The sequence below is a fragment of the Epinephelus moara genome, chromosome 14 (assembly GCF_006386435.1).
Source record: "Epinephelus moara isolate mb chromosome 14, YSFRI_EMoa_1.0, whole genome shotgun sequence".
Classification (NCBI taxonomy): domain Eukaryota; kingdom Metazoa; phylum Chordata; class Actinopteri; order Perciformes; family Serranidae; genus Epinephelus; species Epinephelus moara.
Window position 1 is genome coordinate 10,060,109 of NC_065519.1, and position 25,138 is coordinate 10,085,246.

General features: G+C 39.5%; 2 protein-coding genes across 4 annotated transcripts; one reads left to right on the top strand and one right to left on the bottom strand.

The window, feature by feature from the left end:
* The first annotated feature begins 836 nt into the window (after positions 1-836).
* slc18b1 (solute carrier family 18 member B1) lies at positions 837-9,858 on the top strand. The gene is made up of 14 exons (XM_050061572.1): positions 837-1,048; positions 1,267-1,406; positions 4,272-4,367; positions 4,461-4,534; positions 5,272-5,419; positions 5,628-5,784; positions 5,894-6,030; positions 6,121-6,222; positions 6,313-6,404; positions 6,618-6,713; positions 6,799-6,873; positions 8,170-8,263; positions 8,649-8,695; positions 8,845-9,858. Exons 1-14 carry the CDS (start codon positions 1,018-1,020, stop codon positions 8,897-8,899), a joined length of 1,344 nt encoding a protein of 447 aa, XP_049917529.1. The 5' UTR covers positions 837-1,017; the 3' UTR covers positions 8,900-9,858.
* Positions 9,012-25,042, bottom strand: ahi1 (Abelson helper integration site 1). 3 transcript variants are annotated; one of them, XM_050061569.1, is made up of 27 exons: positions 24,970-25,042; positions 24,511-24,589; positions 23,821-23,939; positions 23,074-23,648; positions 22,879-22,967; positions 22,596-22,782; positions 21,504-21,696; positions 21,325-21,420; positions 21,041-21,226; positions 20,755-20,907; positions 20,428-20,560; positions 20,099-20,222; positions 19,123-19,352; positions 18,342-18,448; positions 18,082-18,200; positions 17,084-17,214; positions 16,859-16,999; positions 16,481-16,674; positions 16,341-16,386; positions 16,136-16,188; positions 13,982-14,099; positions 13,609-13,667; positions 13,409-13,471; positions 13,158-13,320; positions 12,974-13,059; positions 11,201-11,289; positions 9,012-11,016 (listed from the first exon to the last, which is right to left on the bottom strand). In XM_050061569.1, the coding sequence occupies exons 2-27, from the start codon at positions 24,518-24,520 to the stop codon at positions 10,836-10,838; spliced, it is 3,645 nt and encodes a 1,214-aa protein (XP_049917526.1). In that variant the 5' UTR covers positions 24,521-24,589; positions 24,970-25,042; the 3' UTR covers positions 9,012-10,835. The 3 variants fall into 3 exon arrangements, with proteins under 3 accessions (XP_049917526.1, XP_049917528.1, XP_049917527.1); XM_050061571.1 differs by having other exon boundaries at positions 22,879-22,959; positions 23,072-23,648; XM_050061570.1 differs by lacking the exon at positions 24,970-25,042 and adding an exon at positions 24,691-24,963.
* Between the last annotated feature and the right edge of the window lie 96 nt (positions 25,043-25,138).

Genomic DNA, 25,138 nt, shown 5'->3' on the forward strand with positions numbered 1-25,138 from the left:
TAAAAATGGTATTGATAATGATAATGGTAATATTTTTCAGTAAAATGAATGCAGGTTTATTGTATCAAAACTGCGGTGTAGTCCAAAATGGAGCCTTTAAAGTTAATTAGTTAAGTAATTTTTCTTTATAATTTAAAAATAATGTATGAATAATACATACAATACATACATACAATTATTTGATAAGAATTCTAAATAATGTATACAATTAATTAGTTAATTTAATTTAAAAATAAACTATAAAGTTAATTTATTGATTTTTATTTATTTTTTATACTTTTGATCTCTTTCAGTCTCTTGTTTTGCAGTTATGAAGGGATTAGTTGAAGTTTTACATAATTTTATATGGAAACATATATTAATATTTAGTTTGAGTTTTATATTGACATAATTATTATTTGAATTGTTATATTAACTAATATATATTGTAACTGGACTCATTACAATTTATGATTACAATTTATTATTTATTATCATTATTTTATTTGATCATTTAGGAATATTTGGGGAGAATATCTCATCTCGAAAATGTAAAAAAATAACGGTACTTTATTTTGTACCTTAATTACGTAATACAATATATAATACATTATACAAGTAGTATAACTTGTGTATTTTGCGTTGAATAATTAAACTGATACTTACACTAAAATATAATAGATATGAACTAAAATGTAGAATGATTCAAAGGAGGTAGTGTTTCTGATTTTACAATAGTTTAAATTTGTGTGGCACAGGTAGGAAGACTGGATAGCTGTAGCCACCGGAAGTGTGCACTAGAGCTTTAATTTTGAAATGAAAGCACATTTCCTGTTTCAGTTGCCGTTTAACGTCATTGAGGAAATACTCACCGTGAGAAACTCAGTCGACCTCGCGGTGTGAGGACTGAGGTTTACAGACAGTCAGGAGCTGTTTGACTGTCAGCTGTCGGTGTTTCCAGGTCTCACACACCTCTGTGTGTGTCGGTAATGTCACCGTCTCAACTTCTGTCCTGAATAACTGGAGACAAATTTAAGAATGGACCCGTACGTTGATCTTCAGCAAACAGGTTGGTGGCTTTTATAACAGTCTAATACATGGCTGTCAATGGATTAACTGTTTTGATTCATTATTAGTGTTATACATCCGAATTAATGCTTAACTGTCATTTTAATGCGATTAATTCTGCCATTAATTTCATTACCTTTACATTCACTATTGCCTAATCTCATTATCCTGCTTTTCTCTGTTCCTTTACTTTTGTTTATTTCCATTATTTCACAACAGATAACAGCACTCCAGCTGAATCAACAGTTCCTCCTCCGAGGATGACAAGACAGCAGACACTCACCTTAATATCAATGGCTTCTGTCAACTTCAGTTCAATGATCTGCTACTCAATATTAGGCCCATTTTTCCCAAATGAGGTAAGCCACAACAAGCCCAGTACAAGTGACATGACAACTGTGGGGCTGGGATAATCAACTTGCTATGCCTGGGGGCCACTTGTGCTAAATGACAGGAGGCAAGGGGCTCAATGCAGCAGCAGCACTGGTCAGGTGTGTGCAAGGGTCTTTATAGGAATTGAGAACATTCAGGGTATAGACATGACTTCTGTCGGGGGGTGAGGGGGATCCTTCCCTGGCGTTTTATGCACTCTGGCACTGTATTTACCTTAAAAGTACAAAAAATATCCCAATTTGAATCAACTTATTTTCACTGTGCCACCCAGCAACCTGCCAGGGCCAGATTTGATCAGTATCACTGGTTTAGGGGTTTAGATACTACTTTAAGCACCCTCTAAAACGTATAATAGGCTAATTATTAAATCAAGACCATGTGGCTGAATGAAGAATTAATACATTCTTCCTCTTTCAAATGAAAACTTAAATTTCATAAGAGATAAAACATGTCTTTACTCAATGCAGCAAACTCAGGGATGTTGCTGGTGCAGCCTTACCTTGTCTGATATGATCATTCCATTTAATGCAGTGGCTAAGAAAGTTTTCATATCTTTCTTATCTTAATGTTAGCACACATATTTTGTCATTTTATTCTATTTTTGAGGTGTCTTTTTTACTGTCATGCCGTGAAACAGTGAAAATTAGCCTCATTAAAACCACAATAAACTGACAAGTGAACAAATAAACTGAACTGAAATTATATCCTGTAACTCTATCTTGTGATCACACTAGCTGCTTGTCAGCAAATTTACATAGGTTAACTTTAATGGTTTATAAATGAAAGCAAATCTCATTAGCTGGTGTTTAGACCTTCTATTTGGTAACAGTGCAGTCACAACTGTTCACAAACTGCAAATAAACTTCTCATTAATTCTCCATAAATGTTATTTTGTTCCAGTATTTCTGCAGCACTTTTCCAGAAACTAATATGGTCTATATCACCAAAGGGATTTTCCACAAACTGGCAACTTAAAAGTTATTCTTATTTAAACTGCCAACAACCCTTTTTAAAGGGAACCATTTTAAAAAAGTGAAAGCAGGCGTTTTACAGCAGTGATTGTAACTGGCATTAGCATTTTTATATTTTGTCTAATGTGAACCAGAGTCAGTTTCAGTTGCTCGAAGCTGTGAGCACATGCAAATGACACAAGTGATGTGTGACATTAAACAGCAGAAGTAAGACAAAATCAAACAGGAACAGTGTACCGAGTCAAGACAATGTACAGCAGCAAGGCAACATGCCTTGAGAGACAACAGTGATACATGACATATGCTTCACAAAAGAAAGCACATCATTATCTATCTATCTATCTATCTATCTATCTATCTATCTATCTATCTATCTATCTATCATACTGAGGGAGTACAAGCTTTCACTTTAGGTTATTTGCTCAGCATCTGCACAGGCCTCTTTTAGTAACAGAAAATACTCAGATCAATGTTTTGAGACAGTTGCTAACAAAATTAATGATAACAAAAAGGCAACACTAACATACAGAGTATAATCTTTGGGATTTTGTAGATACTAAAGATACAATACAGTGATGTTTGGATTTTCGAGACAAATTATATATATTTTTTATCTATAATGCAATACTGGGCAAATTTCCGGCCTATCTCGGCTTCCTTCTGTGTGTCAGCTCTGGTAGTTAGTGGGTTTCAACAGATCTGGGGAAAACTGTATTATTTTACTCTGCAGCTTGGACATGGAACAATCTTAAAAAAGATCTAAAATTAGAAACACTTAAATCCATCGAGGAATTTAAGGGCATCATAAAGAATGTGGTGACATAGACATGTGCTTGTTTTTCCTGAGAGGCCACTATGTTTGAATAGTTGTTGTTTTATTGTGGACTTCTGTATTATATGTTGTATTTGTTGCATTTTAAATGTGTTTTGATCGGCTGCTACCTCGGCCAGGTCTCTCTTGTAAAAGAGATGGGACTTCCTGGTTAAATAAGAAATAAAAAATTGGGAAGAGAGGGAATAATATTTTAGTACGGATTGTTTTTGTGAATTGGCACTGGACGACATGGAGAAAATGAAATATCACGATATGTTTGACCAAATACCTCAAACACCAACTTTAATACTGTAATGCAGCTTCTAAGACCAGGAAAAGACAACATTCATGATATTACGATATCCAAAAGCCCTATTGTGAATATGTACAAAGACAGATCTTTAATGCAGGGCTGCTGGTAAATGATGTGATACATCAGCTGACAGATGCTATCACTGTAACTCTGTTGTTTCAGTAAAGCACATGTGCTATAATCCATTTGATGCTACAGACAGATGCTTTTCTTCATCTGAAGAAGAGTGTAAGCGTGTGATACCTGGGCTGTCTGTCTGCCTTCTGTAAATAGAGCACATAATGTACTGTTAATTTGTGGACGTCATTGTACAGCTCCTACATTTAGATCAGACAGCTATCACTAATTCCCTTTAATGTCTCAGTAGCAGTGTCGTCTGAAAGGAATGAATGAGTAACCATGTGCTAACCATCAGAAAGCCTCCCTGAAGGCCACTGAATGACTCTGTTATACTCACTGGTCTCAGGTAAACTCTACTAACTGCTATGCAAAAGGTTAGAGCACAGTGGAGCAATAGATAGGATAAGGCACTGACCAATCATCATTAACTTATAGGAGCAGTTCTTTGATATGTGCATTTATATTTGTCATCTGTTATCTCAATATATTTTCCATTTATTTGTGTTACTCACTTTATATTACACGTCCTTATCTATCACTTTTGTTGCTTATATGGTGTGAAATAAATTCCTCAGACCAATAAATAAATACATTGATGCATGTTTCTACACAGGCAGTGAAGAAAGGAGCCAGTCAAACTGTCATTGGTCTCATATTTGGCTGCTACGCTGTCTGCAATTTAATTGGCTCGTTGATACTAGGAAAATATGTAAGTACAGTATATGGCTCTGCTTTATATCAGTATGTGAAGTGTGATTTGTTTCCCAGATGTACAGTGATTTACAACCTCTTTCTCCTTCAGATTGTCCAAATTGGTGCAAAATTCATGCTTATTATGGGGCTTTTTGTGTCGTCAGCGTGCACCATCATGTTTGGGTAAGTGTCAATGATAATGATTGCCACAGGAACATATTAACGTGCAGTTGTAAATCATATAATAAAGTAATTGTAAGATATTTTAGCAATTTTTAAGAGCTTTTGAAAGCACTAAGGGAGCAACTGAGTTAAAGTTAGAACAGGAATGGTCACAAAAACCTGTGTGCGCACTTGAGGGTGTAACACTCAGAAATGTATATAAAAGTATGCACATCCAGACGATCAACACCAGGTGCTGGACAAAAGCTCATACTTGTCATGTTGCATCACGATAACAAATTGTTTTATTGTTGTTTAATGAATTATATTAAGTTTATTTGGAGTCAAATCCACAAACACTGTCCTCCTGCTGTAGATACTAGAGCACCACATGTGTATTAACCTGCAGATAACAATAATTTGAGCAATTGCACCATGTTTGTTTGCTTAAAACTGAAGTGATTTTAAAAAGGTGAAAACATATTTCTGACCCCTTTTTACAGTCTTAGATATTTAGAAGGAATGATTGGAATTAGGGCAGAGAGCCACGAGAGACAGATTAACGCAGACATTGTTCGCCTTCTGACAGTGAAAAAATATTTATTATATCACTGCAAGGTCACAAAATGACCCTGTCATATAGCTCAGTATTGTATTTGCAGTGTACATGCAAATTTGGATTTTAGTCAGTCTGCATTTAAATCTTCATATTGTGTTTCCTGCCTGGCATTCATTTGTTTTGCTTTCATTCCTTGCAGGTTACTCAACCGGGTTCCTGCAGGCCCTGCCTTCATTACCCTGTGCTTTGTAGTGAGGTCCGTCGACGCCATAGGCTTTGCTGCAGCGATGACCTCCTCCTTTGCCATGACAGCAAAAATATTCCCAAACAATGTGGCGACTGTTTTGGTGAGTGCAGACAACCCTTGTGCGACTGGTATGTTGTTTAGTCATTAGCGTCACGAGAATAACAAAAAAAGCATTATGGTCAGGGTTGTTTTGTGTCTCCCATTTCTCCCAGTGTCATGGAAATAATAAATAGCTTCTGGCACATGTCGTAATGGTCCTTATGCTGACAAAATGCATATTTTAATGTGCGTCAATTTTCTCTCTTTAGGGTAGTTTGGAGATTTTCACAGGGCTTGGTCTCATTCTGGGGCCGCCGGTTGGAGGGTGGTTCTACCAGTCATTTGGATATGAAGTCCCTTTTATGCTTCTTGGATGTTTACTATTGATTATGGTTCCTTTCAACATCTACGTCTTGCCAAACATTGGTAGTAGTTTGCAGTTTCAGCTCATTATTTGTACATTTTCAATCATTTCAGTGTTTTTTGTTTCTCAGATTGTAACTGTGAGCTGTGTTTTGTGCTTGTGTCTGCTCAGAGTCAGACCCCTCGAAGGATTCGTTCTTTCGACTTCTCACCAAAGTGAAAATCGTCCTGATGTGCTATGTGATCTTCACTCTTAGTTCAGGTCTGGGCTTCTTGGATGCCACGTTGTCCCTGTTTGCTATGGAGACGGTACATTTCCTTTCTTCTCCTAAAGTTTGCTGTAGAAAGAAAGTTTATCGTGCTTCATGTTAATAAGTTTCCCCTCTCTGGTGTGTCTAGTTTGGTCTCTCATCTGGCTACGTGGGACTCACCATGCTTGGTTTGTCGTTACCTTACTGCCTGGCATCACCGCTGTTGGGGTATATTACTGACAAATATCCCGTGAGTATTAATGTAAATGTGGCTAATTCTTTCAGAACTTTAGATTTGTCATGTTGGACTAATTCCCTTGTGTGTGTTGGTGTTCATCAGTCCACCAGGCCTTGGTTCATGGTAACAGGAGGCGCCGCCACAGCGACTGGCTTCTGCCTGCTTGGTCCCGCCCCTTTCCTTTACATACCGAGGTGAGCATGTGGCAAAGATGGAAAGTAACATAGACCCTCTGCTTTAAAGGAGTAGCCACATATTTCAGTGCTGTGATATTTCTACTTTTACTTAATATAAAAGGTTTGAGTACTTCCTCCAACACTAGTGGATAATGTGTCGTCAAGACTATTCTTATATGTTCACAGTACTAACTTTTTTTTGTGTTTGTGTGTGTATGTTTACATGTGTAGTCAGCTGTGGTTGCTGATCGTCATGCTTGGTGTAATTGGGTTTTCTCTGGGTATGTCTGCAATCCCCACGTTCCCTGAGATCATCAAATGTGCATAGTGAGTAACTTCACAACTACATTCATGACCTGCAGGTTTTTATCAGGGTGAGACAATCCACATTATTTTATTTTCTTCTTTGTAGTGAACAAGGATATGAAGAGGGGCTAAGCACTCTCGGGATGGTGTCCGGACTGTTTGGGGCATTTTGGTCCTTGGGGTGAGTCCTACTGACATCCTACAATCAACACCCAAAAGCTATTTGCTGTTCAGTAGCTTGAATCTATTTTTACACTGGTTGGTATTTATTTCCAGGAGTGTGTCTTTGTTCCCAGGGTTCAAAGTTCCCTAGTTCAGTATTCAGTGAACACACATTAACCCGCCCATTGTTTTTGGGTCAGATTTCACCAATAGCACCAATCATGTCCACGTCATGGTCACTCTCTAGTCCTAAAATAGCTTTTGTTTGCTCTTGCATTTCAGTTGTCAAGATATCATTGAACTAACAGCCATAAACATAGTTTAGAATATAGAACTTAGGACCTGAAATGCAAACACAGCCAGGAAACAGGGAATGATAAAAGGCAGTTTAGTGTAGTTTGAAGAATTGGAGTGATGGCTGAGGTGGGCAGGGAATGACGAAGCAGAGCAGGCAGATTAGCTGAGGGCAGAGCGGTCCAGAGGGAATGAGACTGGACATGGCGGGTTATGGTTGAGGCTGGTGTGGTGAACCTGATTCCCAGAACAGAGTGTGAATTGTACAAAAAGTACAAAAAGACAAAGTGTCCAAAAGACTAGAGGTTGGCCTTGATGTCTGGACCACAAAGGAGACTGAACGATCTAGCAGAGTCTGGATGTCTGAGCCAGGGTTTTACACTGCAGTGGCTTGATTGTAGATGTGGCTCAGGTGTGCAGGTTCAGCAGCTGTTGGAGAGTTAGCAGGAGGAGGGAACCAGAAGGCCAAACACACAGAGACAGACTGAAAACAAACATTAGACACATAACAACTGAAAATTAGTTTAAAATTTGTTACAGAGTCTGTGCAGCCTTGTTTATTCACTGTGTTTATGGAAATGATGATGAACACAGCCATAAAGGTTTCCTCAAGCAGAGCCTGTTTACATATTTGTTAACTGCATCACTTCGTTTGCATCACTACATTTTCTGTCAAACTAATTTGGTCATGGATTTGCAGAGTGTGAATGAAAAATACTCCACTTGTATGATCATTTTGCTTCAGGAAAGTATGAATTTTATATTTTAGAAAACAGAATATGTTCAATAGTCTAGAAACACAAATATATGTCCATACTCTCTTTTCCTTTTTCCATACTTTCCACAGACCTGGAAATGACTAAAATCAAATTCCATATTCTTCCATACTGTGTAGGAACCCTGGAGTCATGATAAGCAAATACAGAGCTGGGGAACATCTTTTTCAGGTTCCCATTATGTGCTGTATGTAGCTGGGGAATATTTTAATGTTGTAATAATGGAAATTTGTTCTCTTTTAAAGGATGTTTTATGGCCCAATAGTGGGTGGCATTATTACGCAACATCTGAACTTTGAGTGGGCGGCTGCAGTCCAAGGAGGCTTGGCGTTTTTGGGTGTAAGTATCAGTTTGTGCAGTGTTGGGGTATGTGGATGACGATCCATGAAGCCATGAAAACTGTCTTTTGATCTCACTTACTGGCATATTAGCCTTCATACTGTCTTGTGATTTGAAAGATCCCGCATTACTGTTCATGACCATATCATAAAGAAGAAATTATGAGTCACTCATGCATTAGGGACAATAAACACATGACTGTTTTACAGAGACAGCATGAGCTTTATTTGCGTGGCATTTCTTTAAAGAGTGAGAAAAATGTGATTCCAAGCCCGGTAATCTTTCAGGTGTTAAACACATTAGGAAGATTGATAGCGAAGGAAACGTGTGATTTTCTTTTTGGAGCAGTTACACACATGAAACTCAACAACCTCTCTGTCCTCAGGCCTTTCTCCTTGCTCTTCATTACCTGTGTCAGCGCCCACAACAAAGGTAATCATTAACCTCAAATGACAATAATCAGATTTATGTCACGTATTTAGATGCGTCATATATCTACGTATGTAACGCTATCTAGACTCTACTGGTGCATTTTTCCAAGAATGTGAGGTGTAACACTCACTTTTATGTTTGATTTATAGCATTCGAGGAGACAGTCAACAAACAGATGAAAGCACTCCTCTCCTGACTGAGTGAAGCTTTCGGCGACACGTGGAGGACACCATAGTGAACAACACATTGTCTTAATGTTTCATCAGCTTCCAAGTTGCACAGATTGTTTATTGTCATTATTAATTGCTTTTTAACATTTTTAAATTATACATTTTTGGTGTTGCGGAAACTGCAGCCCGAAAACAAAGTGGTACACTGTATTACTGGCTCAATGTCTGTACATTTTTAATAGAATTTTAATAGTTTCATATACTGTAGTGCATTATGATGAATGAATGTAATATGAGTGAATATAGTCGACCACTGTTAAGTTCACAGCACAAACTAAATGTGCCTTTTGTTCTGAAGCTCTGCTGTATTAATGATCTTAGTTCTGACCTGGTCATGACCTGGATTTCATGTTGAAGTTATACACATCAGGAGCTGCGGACCACAGTCATGGCAACACAAAGCAAATAAGCATGTTATAACATGATCTATGAAGTGGTATGTTATTAGGCTGGGCAATGTGTTGATATCATGATGATTTGAGACTATATATTGTCTTAGATTTTGGATATCATGATATCCTAAGTGTAATTTTCTTTTTCTTTTCCTTCTCATTTACCTGGCTGTTCTATTCTTTGCCTTTACCCTCTTTGTCATTATATCCACATTACTGATGATTAATTTTTGAAAATCTAGTGTGAATATTTTGTAAAAGCACTAATAGTTAGCCCTACAATATCGGTATCGAGGTATCTGGTAAAAATATAGGGATATTTGATTTTTTATATCACCTAGGCCTTTGATATGTTACAGGTCATTGTGAACCTCTCATTACCTTCAGTATAATTTGATATAACAGGGAGCATTGTGTCACATTTTACTGCAATTAGTGATTTTATATGTTGAGCCTCAATTTCTGATTGAACAATATGTAAGATTTTTGCATTTATTTGAATATAAACAGTAAATATCTACATTAAAAAACATTGGTGTCTTTATTCTCTCGATCCATTCCATCATGCACTGCATAGCATCCTGCTCATATTTTATTTGACGGACTTAACTTGGAAAAGTTACCCAATGGTCCACTGAAACATTAGCTGTACTATAAAATACATTTCAAGTGTGTCACACAATAAACCTCCTCTTGATCCAAGAATCTTAAAATGAAGACATATCCAAAAGTTGAAGATGAAATCATTACATGCTGATGCTAATGGACACTACACATTCATGTTCCATTAAAAAGGATCTCCATTTGACTTGAATTCTTCAAAATAATAGCAACTTGAATTAGATTTTTAACGTTTTGCAATATGCTGAGTATTGTAATAACATATATTGCGATTTATAACTTTAAGGAAAACTTTGTCAATGTCTGTTTTATGTAATAAGATCAACTTTGTTCATCTTACTTTAGTGATTTTTACTGCAGCAAAATATATCTACTGGGCTGAAAAAGCAATTGATTTTAGTATTCTAAAAGGCTATTACTTTAATGTGTTAAACAATTATTATTTATATTATTTACAAATGTTAAATATCAAAAGTGTGACTTAACATGATTTATAGAAAGACAAACACTTGCAAAAGAATAATCTGTATAATTATATAACTGAAGAAGTGGCATATACAAAATTTGTCAATCTCTTACAGGCTAAGAAAATAAAACTACAATATTACATTTTGTTTTCTACATAATCTGTAAACATGCAACATGTGCAATAGTGAAAATATGCTTACATCAATAAATATGTAAAACTAGAATTCCTAGAATTGCTCAATTCTTTAAGCATTCATTATCAAAGTTTTACATGTCATTGATCGATCTGTATTAAATACAATACAGAACATACTGACTGAATATAAAAAGACAAAGCAGTAAAAATACAACACAGCTGCAGGGTCATTAATACAAAAATGCTTTTTATATCAAACAGAATAAAGGTGAAAGCACTCGAGTTGAAAACAATCATGTGTCTGGCTCGAAGGCACCATTAGTCCGGCCTGTTGGTCTCTTTGGGAGAGGTCTGTCTGCTGACCGGCCTCTCCTCCTGGTGCTCATCGACACCGGAGCATCTGCATCTGAAAATGTGGCCTGAGACGAAGGTGCGGGGACTCCTGACTTTTTCACCTTCTTTTTCCTTCTAGCTCTGCAATAAAAACATCATTCCAATCAGTGTTCATTATTTAACTATAACACAACATGTCAGTGATAAACCCGTGTTGTCTTGCTTTTGTTTAAGAGAAGAACTACTTAGAGCCTTGTGCAGTGTTCAGTAAAACCACGACCCTGTGAATGGAGTCGTGAGGATTAAAGCTCAGCGAGCCACTCACCTGGCATCAGTCAGCTCAGGCTCGGTGTCAGAAAGGGTCGGCTCAGAAAGAAACCTAAGTTCCCCAGAAGAACTAATTGCAGCAGACACCTTGGAAAAGTAGGGAAGGAGAAAAGATAAAATGACAGGAAAAGCCACACAGAAACTGGAATACAGACCACCACCACCATGTATTCTTTTATGCACTAAAAAGAAGACATTAAAGTGATACTTCTCCCAAAATCTTCTAAAGGTTCTGTGTGTGACATTTAAAACATTACTATAGCAGTAAACTTGTATTTGCTATGTAAAGATATAGTGAAGTAATGGCGTCCTTAGCAGAATGAAGTCACACATTCACTCCCTGTGTGTGTTGTACTCTGAGCTTCTCTGTTCTTTGTTGTGGAAAGCAAGTCTGGCTAGTTCATTGCTGCCACTTTGCACTGTGCTTATATGGCGGTTACCACTGCTATCTGGATGGCGGGGGTGTGGAAACATAGTGCTCACCCTCCAGTTCCTGCCTGGTTGACTTTGTTACTGTTTATGGAGTTAGCAGCATTAGATGCTAGCTACCGGCTAAGCCACCTCCATTTTGAGAGTCCTGTCCAAGCTCATACGCTGTGAATTTCACACAGAGTCTTTAAAGTCTCTCTCACTCACCCACTATAGGTATATTAGTGGCTAGTTTCAACAAAATATAACCACGTAGACTGTTTTCTGTAGGGATGCACATTACTGGATTCTTTACCGATATCCAACATGCCAATACCTAACAACTCATTTGGCTGATAACCGATACCGTTATCATTTTATCCACTTTTTTCCCTGCCTAATTTCAGTGATCATCAAGTCTCTTCTGTAGTAGAGTTACATCATATTATGCATGCATACTCTAATCATGATGGCCCACCAACAGATGGAGACATGAAATACAATACTTTTCAATGTATCTAATATTTTCATTGTGCAAATTGAGAAAAAGCATGTTGGCCGATCCTGATATTTTATTTTGAAGCAGATATTGGCCGATACCGATGACGTGCCCATATTATAATGCATCCCTGGTTTCCAGCTGAGCATGGAAGCCGTATTTGTCACATACATGAGCATTTACATGTTTTTATAGATGATACAATACTTTGTCATTAAACGTTGTCAGCATCAAAATCCCTGTGCTCAGGCAGTCATCAGGAGGCACATGGTTTTGGGTGACAATCATCACCACGTAAACAAAAATAACGGGATTAAAAAAGATGAAAGAAGGGTCTACAATAATGCTAAAAGCTCTGAGGCTGTACTTCGGCACAGCGGTGCTTTGACCTAAATGCCTTGAGAGACTGTGGCCAACCATTTCTTGTTAAATGTTGTCACATCTACAGTATAAAGATGGTGTCTGAAGCATAAAAGAGAGATTGAGGTGAAGTATCACTTTACCAAACAGAAAAATAGGCACCACAGACACAAGAGAAAGGAGACCTGCATATGGAGTACAAGACATGTACACCCTCTGTTACAGCCACACCTTGTTTCACCTTTAGCCCATAACATTACAGATGAAAGAAGACATGATTCAGATCATGGACAGATGCTTTATATGTTGTTGATTGAACTGTTATTTATGGTATGTCTGTCTGTCTTTTAAATGTGAGGACTACAGATGGAAATTAGCTTCTAGCTAAATCCGGCATATTTACATGACGTCATGTATTTGTACCGATTGTTCATTAATATGCACGGTCCTTTTCAAATAAACAAATAAAGTAAAGTATGCTGCTCTATTACTCTGTCTCCTTACCCTGGTTGGTGTTGACCTCTCAACAGTCCCCTCAGACAAGGCTGCATGTGCCTCTACAGACTGAGTCACCTCTTCACTGAAATCTCCTGCAACATAAAACAACTCAGCATCTTGCATCACATGTGGAAATGTTCATATGCATTGTTTATTAGGCGTCTGTCACAAGAAATTATAATTCACTTACTCTGATCTGCCACATAAGAAGCAAGGAAATATCCCTGCTGCCCGTTGGCCAGACGCCCAAACCACCAGTTGTCATTGTCTTTGTACAGCACTTGGATGACATCACCGCGGCGTATAGTCAGCTCATCAGACCGATTAGCTCTGTAGTCATAGAGCGAGACGACCTGGGGGAGAAACGCAGAGTTGGAGGGGTTAAATATGAGAGGGGGAAGGTTTCATGTGACTGAGCTTGTGGCTACAGTGGATACTTACTACTTGTTGAACAGGGGCAGAATCTGTTTCCTGGATGCCTGAAGAAATGTGGTCGGGAAGGCTCTGATGGAGAGAAAGAGATTAATGTTAATCCTGCTGCAGCAGTTTAAGTGGACATATGATATTTGATGGACCAGGACAGTCATGTTCACATCACAAAAAGTATTAGATAAAGAAATAAACTTATAAAACAGCCTTACTGTCTGTAGCCTGAAAGATGAAGCTCCTTTTAGACACTGACCGACTGGACTGAACCCACCTGAAATAACAAGAACAAACAAAAGCAGGCATAAATACTTCATTTTAGACTGTAACACGATCCAGTGACTTGTGTTCACTTACGGACACAAGTGAAAATCACAAGAGGCCCATCACTGTCTCTGTCCACGGTGTACATGCTTCAGGAGACTCTAAACAACAACGCTGGAAGCCTTTGGTCTTGGTCACCACATGCTACATTTTGTGCAGCGATAATCTTGAAAAATATTTGACCTCACAATTCACAGAGCGGCAGCAAAGTCATTCATTGGTTAAAGACAAATAACAGTGTGATTAACTGGACAAGCCACTCACGGTTTTGGGCGCTCAGAGCCGCCTGGGGGATTAGCTGCTCCGCTAGAGGACCAGAGAGCTGCAGCTTGGAGTGCGGCGACAGGAGAGACGGAGGCGGCAACGAAGCATTTAATCCCGTCTGAAAGGAAAAGGCTGGACTTGAGTGGTCTGGCAATTTATTTCATTTCAAAATAGACCTACTTTAATAACTACTTTCTATTTCATGGAGACCTGCTTGGGCCTCCTGAGGCAATTTTCCCGGTCAGTGGTTAATTTCATGTGCAGAGGTCATTTAAAGGGATCGTTCAGATTATTTGAAGTGGGGTTATATGAGGTACTTATTCATAGTTAGTGTATTACCTACAGTATATGGTGGTCGGCATGCCTCCAGTTTGGAGAGCCAGGCACAAGTACGGCGAGGGAAGCTAAGCAATGTAATGCTGTGGATGGGGGCAGCAGCAAAACATATTTTACCTACCTAAAAAAATCAATTTCAGTTGAAGTGTACACTATATTAAGAATATTTTCACTGCTTTACCTTGCCATCGGACAGTGATTTCCAAGGGGAACTGTAGCCGTTATATTCATCTGTGCTCTCTTCAAAGCCAACAGATTCCTCTGACAAAAACAGTGATTTTACCTCACTGAACACAGGAGCTGCTGGTCTGCCGCTGCCTAAATCACTTAGTTTGTTTGTGTTATTGTGTGACTTAGATGTTGTAAAGGATTAGTTCAGATTCACCAAAGTCACACAATTACACAAACTAACCAGTAGAGGCAGTGGCAGACCAGCAACTCCCACCTTCTACAAGGTAAAATTACTGTTTTTGTCAATGGAGTCTGGTGGCTTTGAAGAAAGCACAGATTAACAGCTTCAGTTCCTCATCAGATACTGCTGACAGTAAGGTAAAGCAGTGAAAATATTCTACATACAGCATACACTTAAACTGATACATTTTTGCTGCTTCCTCCAGTGTAGTGACCGAAAGAATGAGATCGCAGATACAAGCAGCCAAAATGAGTTTCCTCTGTGGGGTGGCTGGGCTCAGCCTTAGAGATAGGGTAAGGAGCTCAAACATCCAGAGGGAGCTTGAAGTAGAGCTACTGCTCCTTCGCTTCAAAAGGGGTCAGTTGAGGTGGTTCGGACATCTGATCAGGATCCTCCTGGGCACCTCCTGTTAGAGGTGTTCCAGGCACGTCCCACTGGTAGGAGGCCCCGGGGCAGACCCAGAACACGCTGGAGGGATTACATATCTCATCTGGCCTGGGAATGCCTCGGGGTCCCCCAGGAGGAGCTGGAAAGCGTTGCTGGGGAGAGGGACGTCTGGGGTGCTTTGCTTGGCCTGCTGGCCCTGCAAACCAGCCCCGCAAACCAGCCCCGAATGAGCAGATGAAAATGGATGAATGGATAGATGCTTCCTCTGGCCACGGAAGTACACTGCGTAGCTTCTGTGGTTGTACTCTTGCCTGCTTCTGCAAAGTGGGTGCATACCAATGTCCTACTGTACATAATAAATTAACTATGGATAAGAACCTCATACAGCCCCATAAAAGTGTGCGGCAGTGTATTTTTCTGCAGTGACTCAGCCCTCTGCCTTGAGTTTCTTGTTTTCTGTGTTCAGGACATTTATAGGTGTGTAACGCCACAACACTCAGGTGAGGTCGGGGCTTTATAAAAAGGTTACTCCTAGGTGCCAGACCATAAGCAACAGACACAGTGCCACAAAAACGCAATATAGCGAGGCAAAATGCCAAATGAGAGCAGATCTGGGGTTGGCTTTTACTTTCACCGCTGGATGCAAACAGTAACAGTTAGGTTGGTAACAGTAACCGACAATCCTGCAGAGTATACCTTTAAAGTCAAGAAATAAAATTAACCAAATACAATACAAACAAACGACCCAGAGGAAATGCAATACACTACTGAAAAGCTGTGCTAATCAAGATGTGAGTTTATCATAAACATACACACTCTATGACTTTATAGACTTATTTCTGTGGGGTATCTCCTTTCCCAGCACTTGAGAGGAAACCCAAGAACAAGCATGTTTAGACAGAGGTTCCAGAGAACAACATCAAGGTTGGCATAAAGGGCTTGACCGGTTACATCAACATAAATGAGCTCAACAAAGACCAAGTATACAAGGGTGTGTTTACAAAGGATCAAAAACTCACTGTGACAGAGTCAGTTGTGAAACTCCTCCCTGAGTGAGGAATGCTCATTTTGTCTGTAAACCAAACACACAAGAGCAGAATATTTTATATGTAAATAAAAGGACAGCAGCACTGTTGCATAACAGGTTAATCGAGATGTAACTCAGCACAACACATTCATCATATAAAACTTTTCAACAGTTAAAATGTGAAACACATACAGCACCTTGCTCATACATGTATCCAGAAGCTGAAGATCTCTGATGTTGATCCTAAAAATGATTTGAAAAAGTGAGTTTTATTGCACATATAATTTCTGTGTTTCTGAATACACCTATTTCAAAGTAATGGAGGATGAGCATTTACAAGCACTGAATCCAGTTGCTCCTTAACACACTGCATTTTCAATGCAAGTCTTGTTGCTTGGGCAAACTGATCAATGGTTGCAGCAGCAGATGTGTCCTGCAGTGCTGGCGTGTCAGGTGTGTTTCTGATGGTTTTGGTGTCTGTAGAAGATAATCTGCTCGCAGCTTTTATGGTGTGCGCCTCCAGCTGGGAAACTGTGTGATATAGCAGGACATAGTCTCAGTTTAGTATGTATTTCAGTGCTTGAATGTATCAACTGACTCAAATGGCTCAGCTGACTTTAATAACATTCAGATGTGAAAACAAAGTGAGCACAGTTGAGAGATTCTGGGGCTGCATCCACAGAAAAAAAGGTACTTGTCAGGTGTTTTCACAAACCTTTGCGATCGTACAGGTATACATGGACAGGCTGGGACTGACCGAAGGCACTGAAAGCAACCATGTTTTCGTGAGGGTGGAACGCCACGCCATGGAGAGCAGTGGAATAACAAAGCTCAGAGTAGACAGCAACTTGGTCACCTGAGGAGACAGAACGGCTGTCAGCTGGAGCCCCTGTGTACAATACTGTCAAAACTGTTGAGGAAAAAAATGCATGATTCTTACCTGTGTCTGTATTCCACACATAAGCCATCCCATCCTCACTACCAGAGAAGATGAAGTTCCCGCATGGCGTGAAAGTGCTGTAGATCCTCTCTCTGTAGTTTGTGGCTCCGGTGTACTTCTTTACAGCCAGGCTGAAAGACGCAGATACATTGTTGAAAAGATATAAATAATATCTTAAAGAAACAGGTCCCTCTAAAATCCAAAATACATTTCTCTTACCAGTAACACTATTTATTAATCTAGACTGTTTTGGTGTGAGCCTGTAATTCATGAGTAGATGCACACTTCCTTCTGAATGATGACACAGCTGGTGGGTGTAATTCGTTAGAAGGAAAAAAGTTCCCACATGAAACTGCTCACAAGAAGGTCTGTGGATTTCTGGAAAGAGACATTGCTGTGGAGTTTTTAAAGTATTTTTTGACGCCGAGTGTCATCTAGTTCCATTATACTGGAGAGAAGGCAGACATTTCTATAGCTGATATCTCCAACACTCTGCAACTCACACAAAAACTATCTAAACTGATAAATAACTCTACAGGTAAGAAGAAAAATATGTATTTTCTTTTTGGGTGAACTGTTACTTCATATAAGACAGCTAATTTTGTCTGTATTATAGTTACGAATGGTGACATTATTTGTTTTAACAGCTCTAAAAATGTTTTCATGTGTTCCATGTAACCCAGAAATTATGTGTAACTGAGATACAGCGATAACTCAGGCTACAAAATCTAATTTTAACAGCCGCTCTGTGCTCTGTCAACTTCATGAAAGTGAAGTGAAGTGAAGTGAAATGAGTCGCTAATACTGGTGCTTTACAAGAGCAAATACATTAAGTTAATGGCATTACTCAGTGTGAGTCATCATCTACTCACAGAGGCTAAGGTCTGCCCCCTCTCTCCAGTCATAAAAACCACAAAACCAGTAGAGACACTAAAAAGCAGAACACAGGTCACTGTTTCCTGTAATTACAAGTGGTAGTGTTTAAATTTTATCTTTACATTCTTAAGTCCATCATTCTCAGGACGCTGTCTTTGGCATGGATGAGCAGGCACCGCCCGTTTGGATGGAGCTGCAGCATGTTGACAGGGATGCCGCCGAGGTCAATCTCATCAATTTTCTGCCAAGAAAAAACGCGCAGAGTTTCATATTTCTTTCCATTTTTGTTTCTACTACACAAGCAGACCACCATCCGACAGATCTTAAGTATACTGTATGATATGTACATGTAGTTCAAACGTCAGAATATCATTTCATGCACCTTCTCTATACACCAGCGATGACATGGCTGATGCCGCCTGCTGTCGGTTACTGTAGTTTTCCACACAAGGATGAGGCCTGTATTGTCTGCAGAGAACATTCTCCTTCCTAATTACAACAAATACAATAAAAAAAGATGTCAGCTATAAGAGTGCACAAGTACAATAACCTGCATTCACATGACAAAAGAAGCCAAGCTTCATTTTTCTTAAACAGAGCACCACAAATACTAAATTAAGTACCCCTCAAAAATGTATTGAAATGCACACATGCATGCCCACATACACACTGAAACGTTCTGGTGGTTTCAAGAGGGGTCTCTGTGTTAGAGTGAAGGCAGCAGCAGCTTATGATAAAAGAGAAAAGCTTTGGTATAAACAAAATATTTTTTCTTTTAAATGAGCTTGAATGAGTATAGGGGATCTCTTAAGTCCTCTGAGGTGGTCAGAGAGCAGCTTCCCCATTCTTTGAATTCATCTTAAAAAAAATATTGAAGCCAGGACATGATGTAAAATAAACCTGTGTGAAGCTTTATATCATTTAGAATTTCTTATGTGTACATTCAGTGGATCTAGTTTATTACTGTCATCAAAGCTCTGTTGTATGTGACACTTTTTTATTAACACAATAACATTCATTTGAGGTGAGTAATTCATTCTTATCTCGTACAGGGTAGTAGTTGGCACTGGGCCTATCTCAGCATGCACTGGGTGAGAGGTACACAACATGGACAGGTTGCCAGTTTATGATAGGAGTTTAGGTACACTATGAACACACAATACCTTCAGAGTCAAAACAAATTGAGTTGATGAAACTGTTGTGACCCTCGAGCTCCTGCAGCAGCTGGCCATTCACTTCATCCACATCGACCCTCCACACTCGTAGCAGAGAGTCGTAGCCCCCGCTCACCACCAGGTTCTGGGCCGTGGGGTGGTACTGAGCACAGTACACAAAGGAGGGATGAGGGAGCACCTTCTGGGCCGACTGCTGAAGCCTCTCCACGTTCCACTCTCTGGGGGACGAGAGCAAGAAAATACGAATAATGACGACAATCTTTAAATGATACTCTTCAGACAATCACCAGTACAGCCCAAAACATGCTGTGTCACTGGGAACATAAAGACACTTGCTACGAGGAGTACTTACTCCCCCTAGAGGCGCTTTGAAAAACAGCTATTACAGCAACTGAGTCACCAGCAGCAACACCTCACTGTGACACCAATGCTGTCTCAATTTGGATACTTCTGTTCATACATTTCCTTTTAAATACACTGTGTACACTATGTGCTTACTTGTGTAATGCATTCATTTTGACAAGGTAGTGTTGTCTCATATCGAACATGGCTGTTGTGCACTTACTGGAAATGGCAGTCCCAACATTTGAGTATTTGAACATGACTGTCACCTGCCAAAGCATCTGTCAGCTTGTTCACTGGCGCAACTGCAACCGCTGCAGTGTCCTCAACCGCCATCTTCAAAAGTTTAGTGGTCGCTCCCCTCCCCCCACACAGCCAACATAGCAACCTTTGAGGGTAAGGAGTGTCCAGCCTTTCACACGAAACTTTTTGACCCCTATGAGTACAAAACCTGGGTACTTACAGTGCACTGCCTTTGCCCTACTTGTCAGTATGAACCCACTTATGCACACAAAAAGCAAGTGTAACAACAGAAGACTGTGAACTGAGACACAGCACAACTCTTTCCTTCATTTCTGATCAGTTTGATCTATTTTTTTTAATCCAACAAACAGAAATTTACCTGACAGTTCCATCAGAGGAGGCAGACAGAAGGCTCCGATCGTCTCTGGACCAGCAGAGATCATAGACTATTTTGAGATGGCCGATGAATTCAGCCAACACCTTGCCAGAGGGAATCTCATACACTGTAACAGTAAATGAGTGAGTTATATGTATATATTTTTAACATTTTTCTTTTTCATGCTAGGAAGTTGTAGAATCTTGCTATAATCTCGAGAGCTGTTCATGACTACTGTGAATAAACAGTGAGTTAATTAGCCGGAGATTTCTGCTGAGGTGTGAAGAGAAGCATCAGCAGGAGGAGTTTTACACAGACGAGGTGTTGCTTACCTATCACAGGGAAAGCATCTCTGTCAGCACAAGCTGTAGCCAGTATAGTCCCAGCGTGAGAGAAGAGGACTGCGAAGCAACCCATCTTGCCACCACGGAAAACCTGCATGGACTTGTTAGGTATCCTGCAGACCTTGAGAGTAAACATGAAACATGTGAGTGATGTTTTTGTTATCCATTCTGCACTGATGCTGTGAACACTATCACCCCCATACATCATGATGCATTACATTTAAACAATACACAGGACTGTTTTGTTATTTTGAAATAATAAAGATATTATTTTGACATCTGTTCTATCAAATAATAATTCCTAATTCCACCAACCTGGCCAGGCAGCCTGCTCCATCTCAAGGGTGGTGGCTTGCTGTCTAGAGGCTGCATCAGGCTTCTCTTGTTGACCTCATTCTGCAGTTCGCTGTAGGAGGTGCTGCCCCTCTCCTCCTGCAGGGCCATCATGGACCGAATACAGGGGTCCACCTGCAGAACAAAAACCAAACATCTACAGTATCACTAATATGAAAACCATTTGCATATCTGCATACCTGTAGTTGAATCATAAGACAGAAGTATTCATTACAAAGATGTAATAGAAAAGCAGCATCTAACTTACATGTTCCGGAAGTTTAATGCCTTTCACTGTAACATAAAGGGTGGATGCGTATTTGTTTCGGGGGTACTTCCTCCACCACTCAACCACCTCTATTGTTTTAGGTTGTCTCTTTGCCCGAGGGGGAGGGCAGAAGAGCTGAAGCCGAAGTTTACTGTCGATATTCAGCACGCTGTTTGTACCAACGAGCTAAAGGATGCAGAGAAAAATTGTGAGATATGTTTAAAAAACAAACAAACAACAATTCAAAACAAATTCAGACGGGTCTTTTCTTTCTAACTTTCTACCTTAAGGAATGCCCATGCAATCTTTCTGAATCCTCGCTCATGCTTGTCAACATCAACGTTGGCTCTTGCTTCTTCCATGGTTATGAAGTCCAGGATCTTTACAAAACATTTAGATAAAAATCAGTTATTGACAGCTACACTGAAATTGGCCAAACATGATTAAATGTAGTGTCTCTTACTTCAAAAAGGAGTACAACTCTGGGGCTGTCATCATTTTGTTCAACAAAGTAACCAAAGCGTTCATTGAAGATGATCTGTTCTCGCCACTCAGGGATGATTGATTTGTTCTTCTTGAAGTCAAAAGGTTGAGTCATGATGGGGATAATGTGGTCAACATTCTCTTGCTCATAAAATGAGGAGACAGGTCGATGACTATAAAAACAAGACAAAGGACAACAATGTTTCACCAATACATACAAATACTGAAATTGAAGCAATACACTTTGGGTGTCTGCAGTAAACAGAGTGTCAGACACTTAAACGTGAGGTTGTTGAAGTACTTTTCAAGGTGAATTTTAACCAAATTTGATAACGATTTTTGGCTGAAACATCTTTATCTTATTCATGCACTGCAGAAAATTATAAAGGTAGCATATATGTTGTCCTGTGCTGGGGTAGATTTTATGTAGGAATACAGTTATTTAAGTTAGTATGATTAATCTACATTTTGCAACAGGCAAGTTTAAGATAAAAAGTCAGTATGAGGTTCAGTGTTAAGTTTAAAGATTTGTAAAATCAGATGTGAACTTTTATGTTCCATCCATCCATCTATGCATCCACTTTCAACCGCATATTTGAAGCCAGGTCACAGGGGCAGCAGGCCAAGCAAAGCACCCCAGACGTCCCTCTCCTCAGCAACACTTTCCAGCTCCTCCTGAGGGACCCCAAGGTGTTCCCAGGCCAGACAAGATAGTAATTCCTCCAGCATGTTCTGGGTCTGCCCCGGGGCCTCCTACCAGTGGGACATACCCCGAAACACCTCCAACGGGAGGCGCCCAGGAGGCATCCTAATCAGATGCCCGAACCACCTCAACTGACCCCTTTGACGCGAAGGAGCATGTTTAAAAGCTTAACTCATTTTGCCAAATAGAAATTAAATGATGAGTGAATGAAATTAGATAAATATGTTTGTAGCATTAAGACCTCATGACTTTAAATTTTAGACTACAACTACATAATGACCTTTTATGCCTAATATTTATGAAATTGAATTTAAGACAATTTAACACAGAACTGTGGTAATATGTGTGTCTCAGAGTGTCCATTCTCACCAGTCTTCTTTCTTCACATACTGTCCAGTGTTTTCATCGATAACATGTATCTTCACCATGGGGTGAGAGATCAGCAGGTCTGTTTTGAGGCGATCTGTCCTGTGGATGTACACTCCCAGTACAAGGCTGTCATCAAATGTTGGTTTCTGTGGTACTTCTGCCTCTGTATCACTCTCTTCTTTGACAACTGAAAAATGAGAAATTAAAAACATGAAATCCATCAATATTGTACAGACTTTGTATTGGAACTTTGTAAATGATTTCCTGACAATAGTGAAGTTACCATGTTTTTTCTTCTTCTTTTTCTTCTTTCCCTTAGATTCTGCTTCATTGTCCACATCAGCATCCTGGTCGGCATCTTCATCTTCATCCCTGGTGAGCCAAAAAGTATTAAGCCTAATTATTAAATGTAAAAAAAAAACAACCAACAACAAAAAACCCAACAATAAATCAATATCATACTAGTAGATATACACACCCTACTTCCGACTGTGTGATTACAGATTTCAGCTTTTTCTTCTTCTTCTTTCCAACGTCATTATTTAGGGGAACGGTTTGGGAGACAACACTATCATCTGCACTCTTGGTGCTTTTCTTCTTTGAAGTCCTCTCCTCCTCCTGTGCTATCTGCTGCTGGTATTCATGCAGCAGCTTGTCCTCTGCATCCTCCACCTGACTCTCTGCCTTGGCCTCTGTATCTCCTTTGCTTTTCCCCCTCTTACTTTTTCGCTTTGGTTCTTTTCCACCACCTACGTCATCTGGCTCCAAAGCAATCTCAGACTTGGAAGCATCTGCATCATTCTGGATGTAACTAGTGTCCTCAGGTGGGAGGGAGGGAAGCTCTCTTTTACTTTTCTTCTTGCCTTTAGGTGTTGGAGCCTCCTCTTGGTTTTTACTGTTGTTGATGTTAATCTTTTCTGCCGTTTCCTTCTCCCTTCGTTTATTTTTTGTGTAGCGAGGGCTGCCCTGTGCAGGATCATATGTGTTCTGGAGGATGGTCTCATCTTCTTCTGTGTCCTTCTCAAGGTTCAAATTCTTTTTTAGATTTTGAAGCTAAATAAAACAGGGAGAAGGGAGAGCAGGTAAATGTCAATATATATTAATGTGAATCTTGTTTCCTTCAATAAGATGTTGAACATTTCAACTGGTCTGCATTACTCTGCAGGGTATTTTGGGGGAAGGAGATTAAGTAAACAAACCAGATGTATTTATTTTTAACACATACCACAATGGTCTCCTGAGCTTCAGCGTTTTTCTTCTTCGACTTTTTCTTCTCTGAATCAGAGTATTTCTTGAAGACTTCATTGAATCTTTCCCGGGTCCTTGCCCGAACTTCACTTTCACCTGTAAAAAGGTTACACCATCATTATCGTGGGCAGAGAATGCATGACTTTTAAAACAATTCTTAAAACATGGCTCGAGACAAACCAATCATGTGAGCGTTGATCTAAATTGTATTTTCCAAGACAAGATAAGTTAATACGATGTTATTAAAGCAGTGTGTGTTGCTGTGGTAAAGGGTAAATTTACTACTACTACTTACTGTTGTACTTCAGTTCAGTTTTGAGACACTTGTACTTTTCCTTAAGTATTTCCATTTCACTTCTACTCATCAGATTTCCAATTTACAAAAGTGTTTTTAATTGACTATGTTTATTTCCATACATACAAAACATGATCAACATATACATTAAACTAGCCAACAGTGTGATAACTACTTTAAATTTGTTGCCCCTCGCTCAGCTACAACTTTAAAATGCTTAATTGCTTACACTATTATGATATATAAGAATCTGAAAGGAGGTATTATGCATTATAACAACTTTTACTTCTGATACTTTTGATTACTGTTGCGTAATTGATGGATGAAAGTATATCTTCTACTGCTAATGTGTTGAGAGGAAAGCAAACTCACCTGCTGGCATCCTCAGACACCGTTATGTCTCTCATTCTGAATGCAGGAGGGCAGTAATCCAGGGAGGAAGGCTTTCATCCTGTAACGTTATATTCAAAACAGGGATAACGTTAACCTTGCACACAAAATCTCTGCTAAATTAGTTTAGCAATTACAATGAAAAAATAGGGACAAACCCACATTGTGTTTTCTCTAGCATGTGCTCACATGAGGCTAAAAACAATCGCAGGAAAAGTAACATCTGAGAGACGCTAACAGTTAGCCGCTAAGTAACGCTAGCTTGCTAAGTGCTAACGTTAGCTAGGCATTGTTGACTTGCTATGTTTGTTCCAGTCCGATTTAGCTCCTTAAACAAACAGTCTAAGCCTCAAATCAATAAACAACAACAAAACAAAGTCCACATGAATACATTTTAAAAAGCTGGACAGGAGTTAGCTACAGATAACTGCGTGTATCTACCCTGCAGTGATTCTACTGTCCTCCAACTTCACCAGCGACGCTGCGACGGTTTCCAAGTCAACCACAACAGGGCTGAGCGGGAGGGCGGAGCGTGGCGACCATGTTCATGACGTAGGGGAAACAACAACGAATTCACCAATGATATTTCAGGATATTTACGTTACGTAAC

Coding starts and splice junctions, on each gene's coding strand:
- slc18b1 (XM_050061572.1), top strand. CDS start 1,018: ATGGACCCGTACGTTGATCTTCAGCAAACAG. Junction 4,368..4,460: donor CGTTGATACTAGGAAAATAT/GTAAGTACAGTA, acceptor TTTCTCCTTCAG/ATTGTCCAAATTGGTGCAAA. Junction 6,031..6,120: donor CCCTGTTTGCTATGGAGACG/GTACATTTCCTT, acceptor TGGTGTGTCTAG/TTTGGTCTCTCATCTGGCTA.
- ahi1 (XM_050061569.1), bottom strand. Junction 16,675..16,858: donor ATACCTGTACGATCGCAAAG/GTTTGTGAAAAC, acceptor TATATCACACAG/TTTCCCAGCTGGAGGCGCAC. Junction 14,100..16,135: donor TCACAACTGACTCTGTCACA/GTGAGTTTTTGA, acceptor TTTTCCTTTCAG/ACGGGATTAAATGCTTCGTT.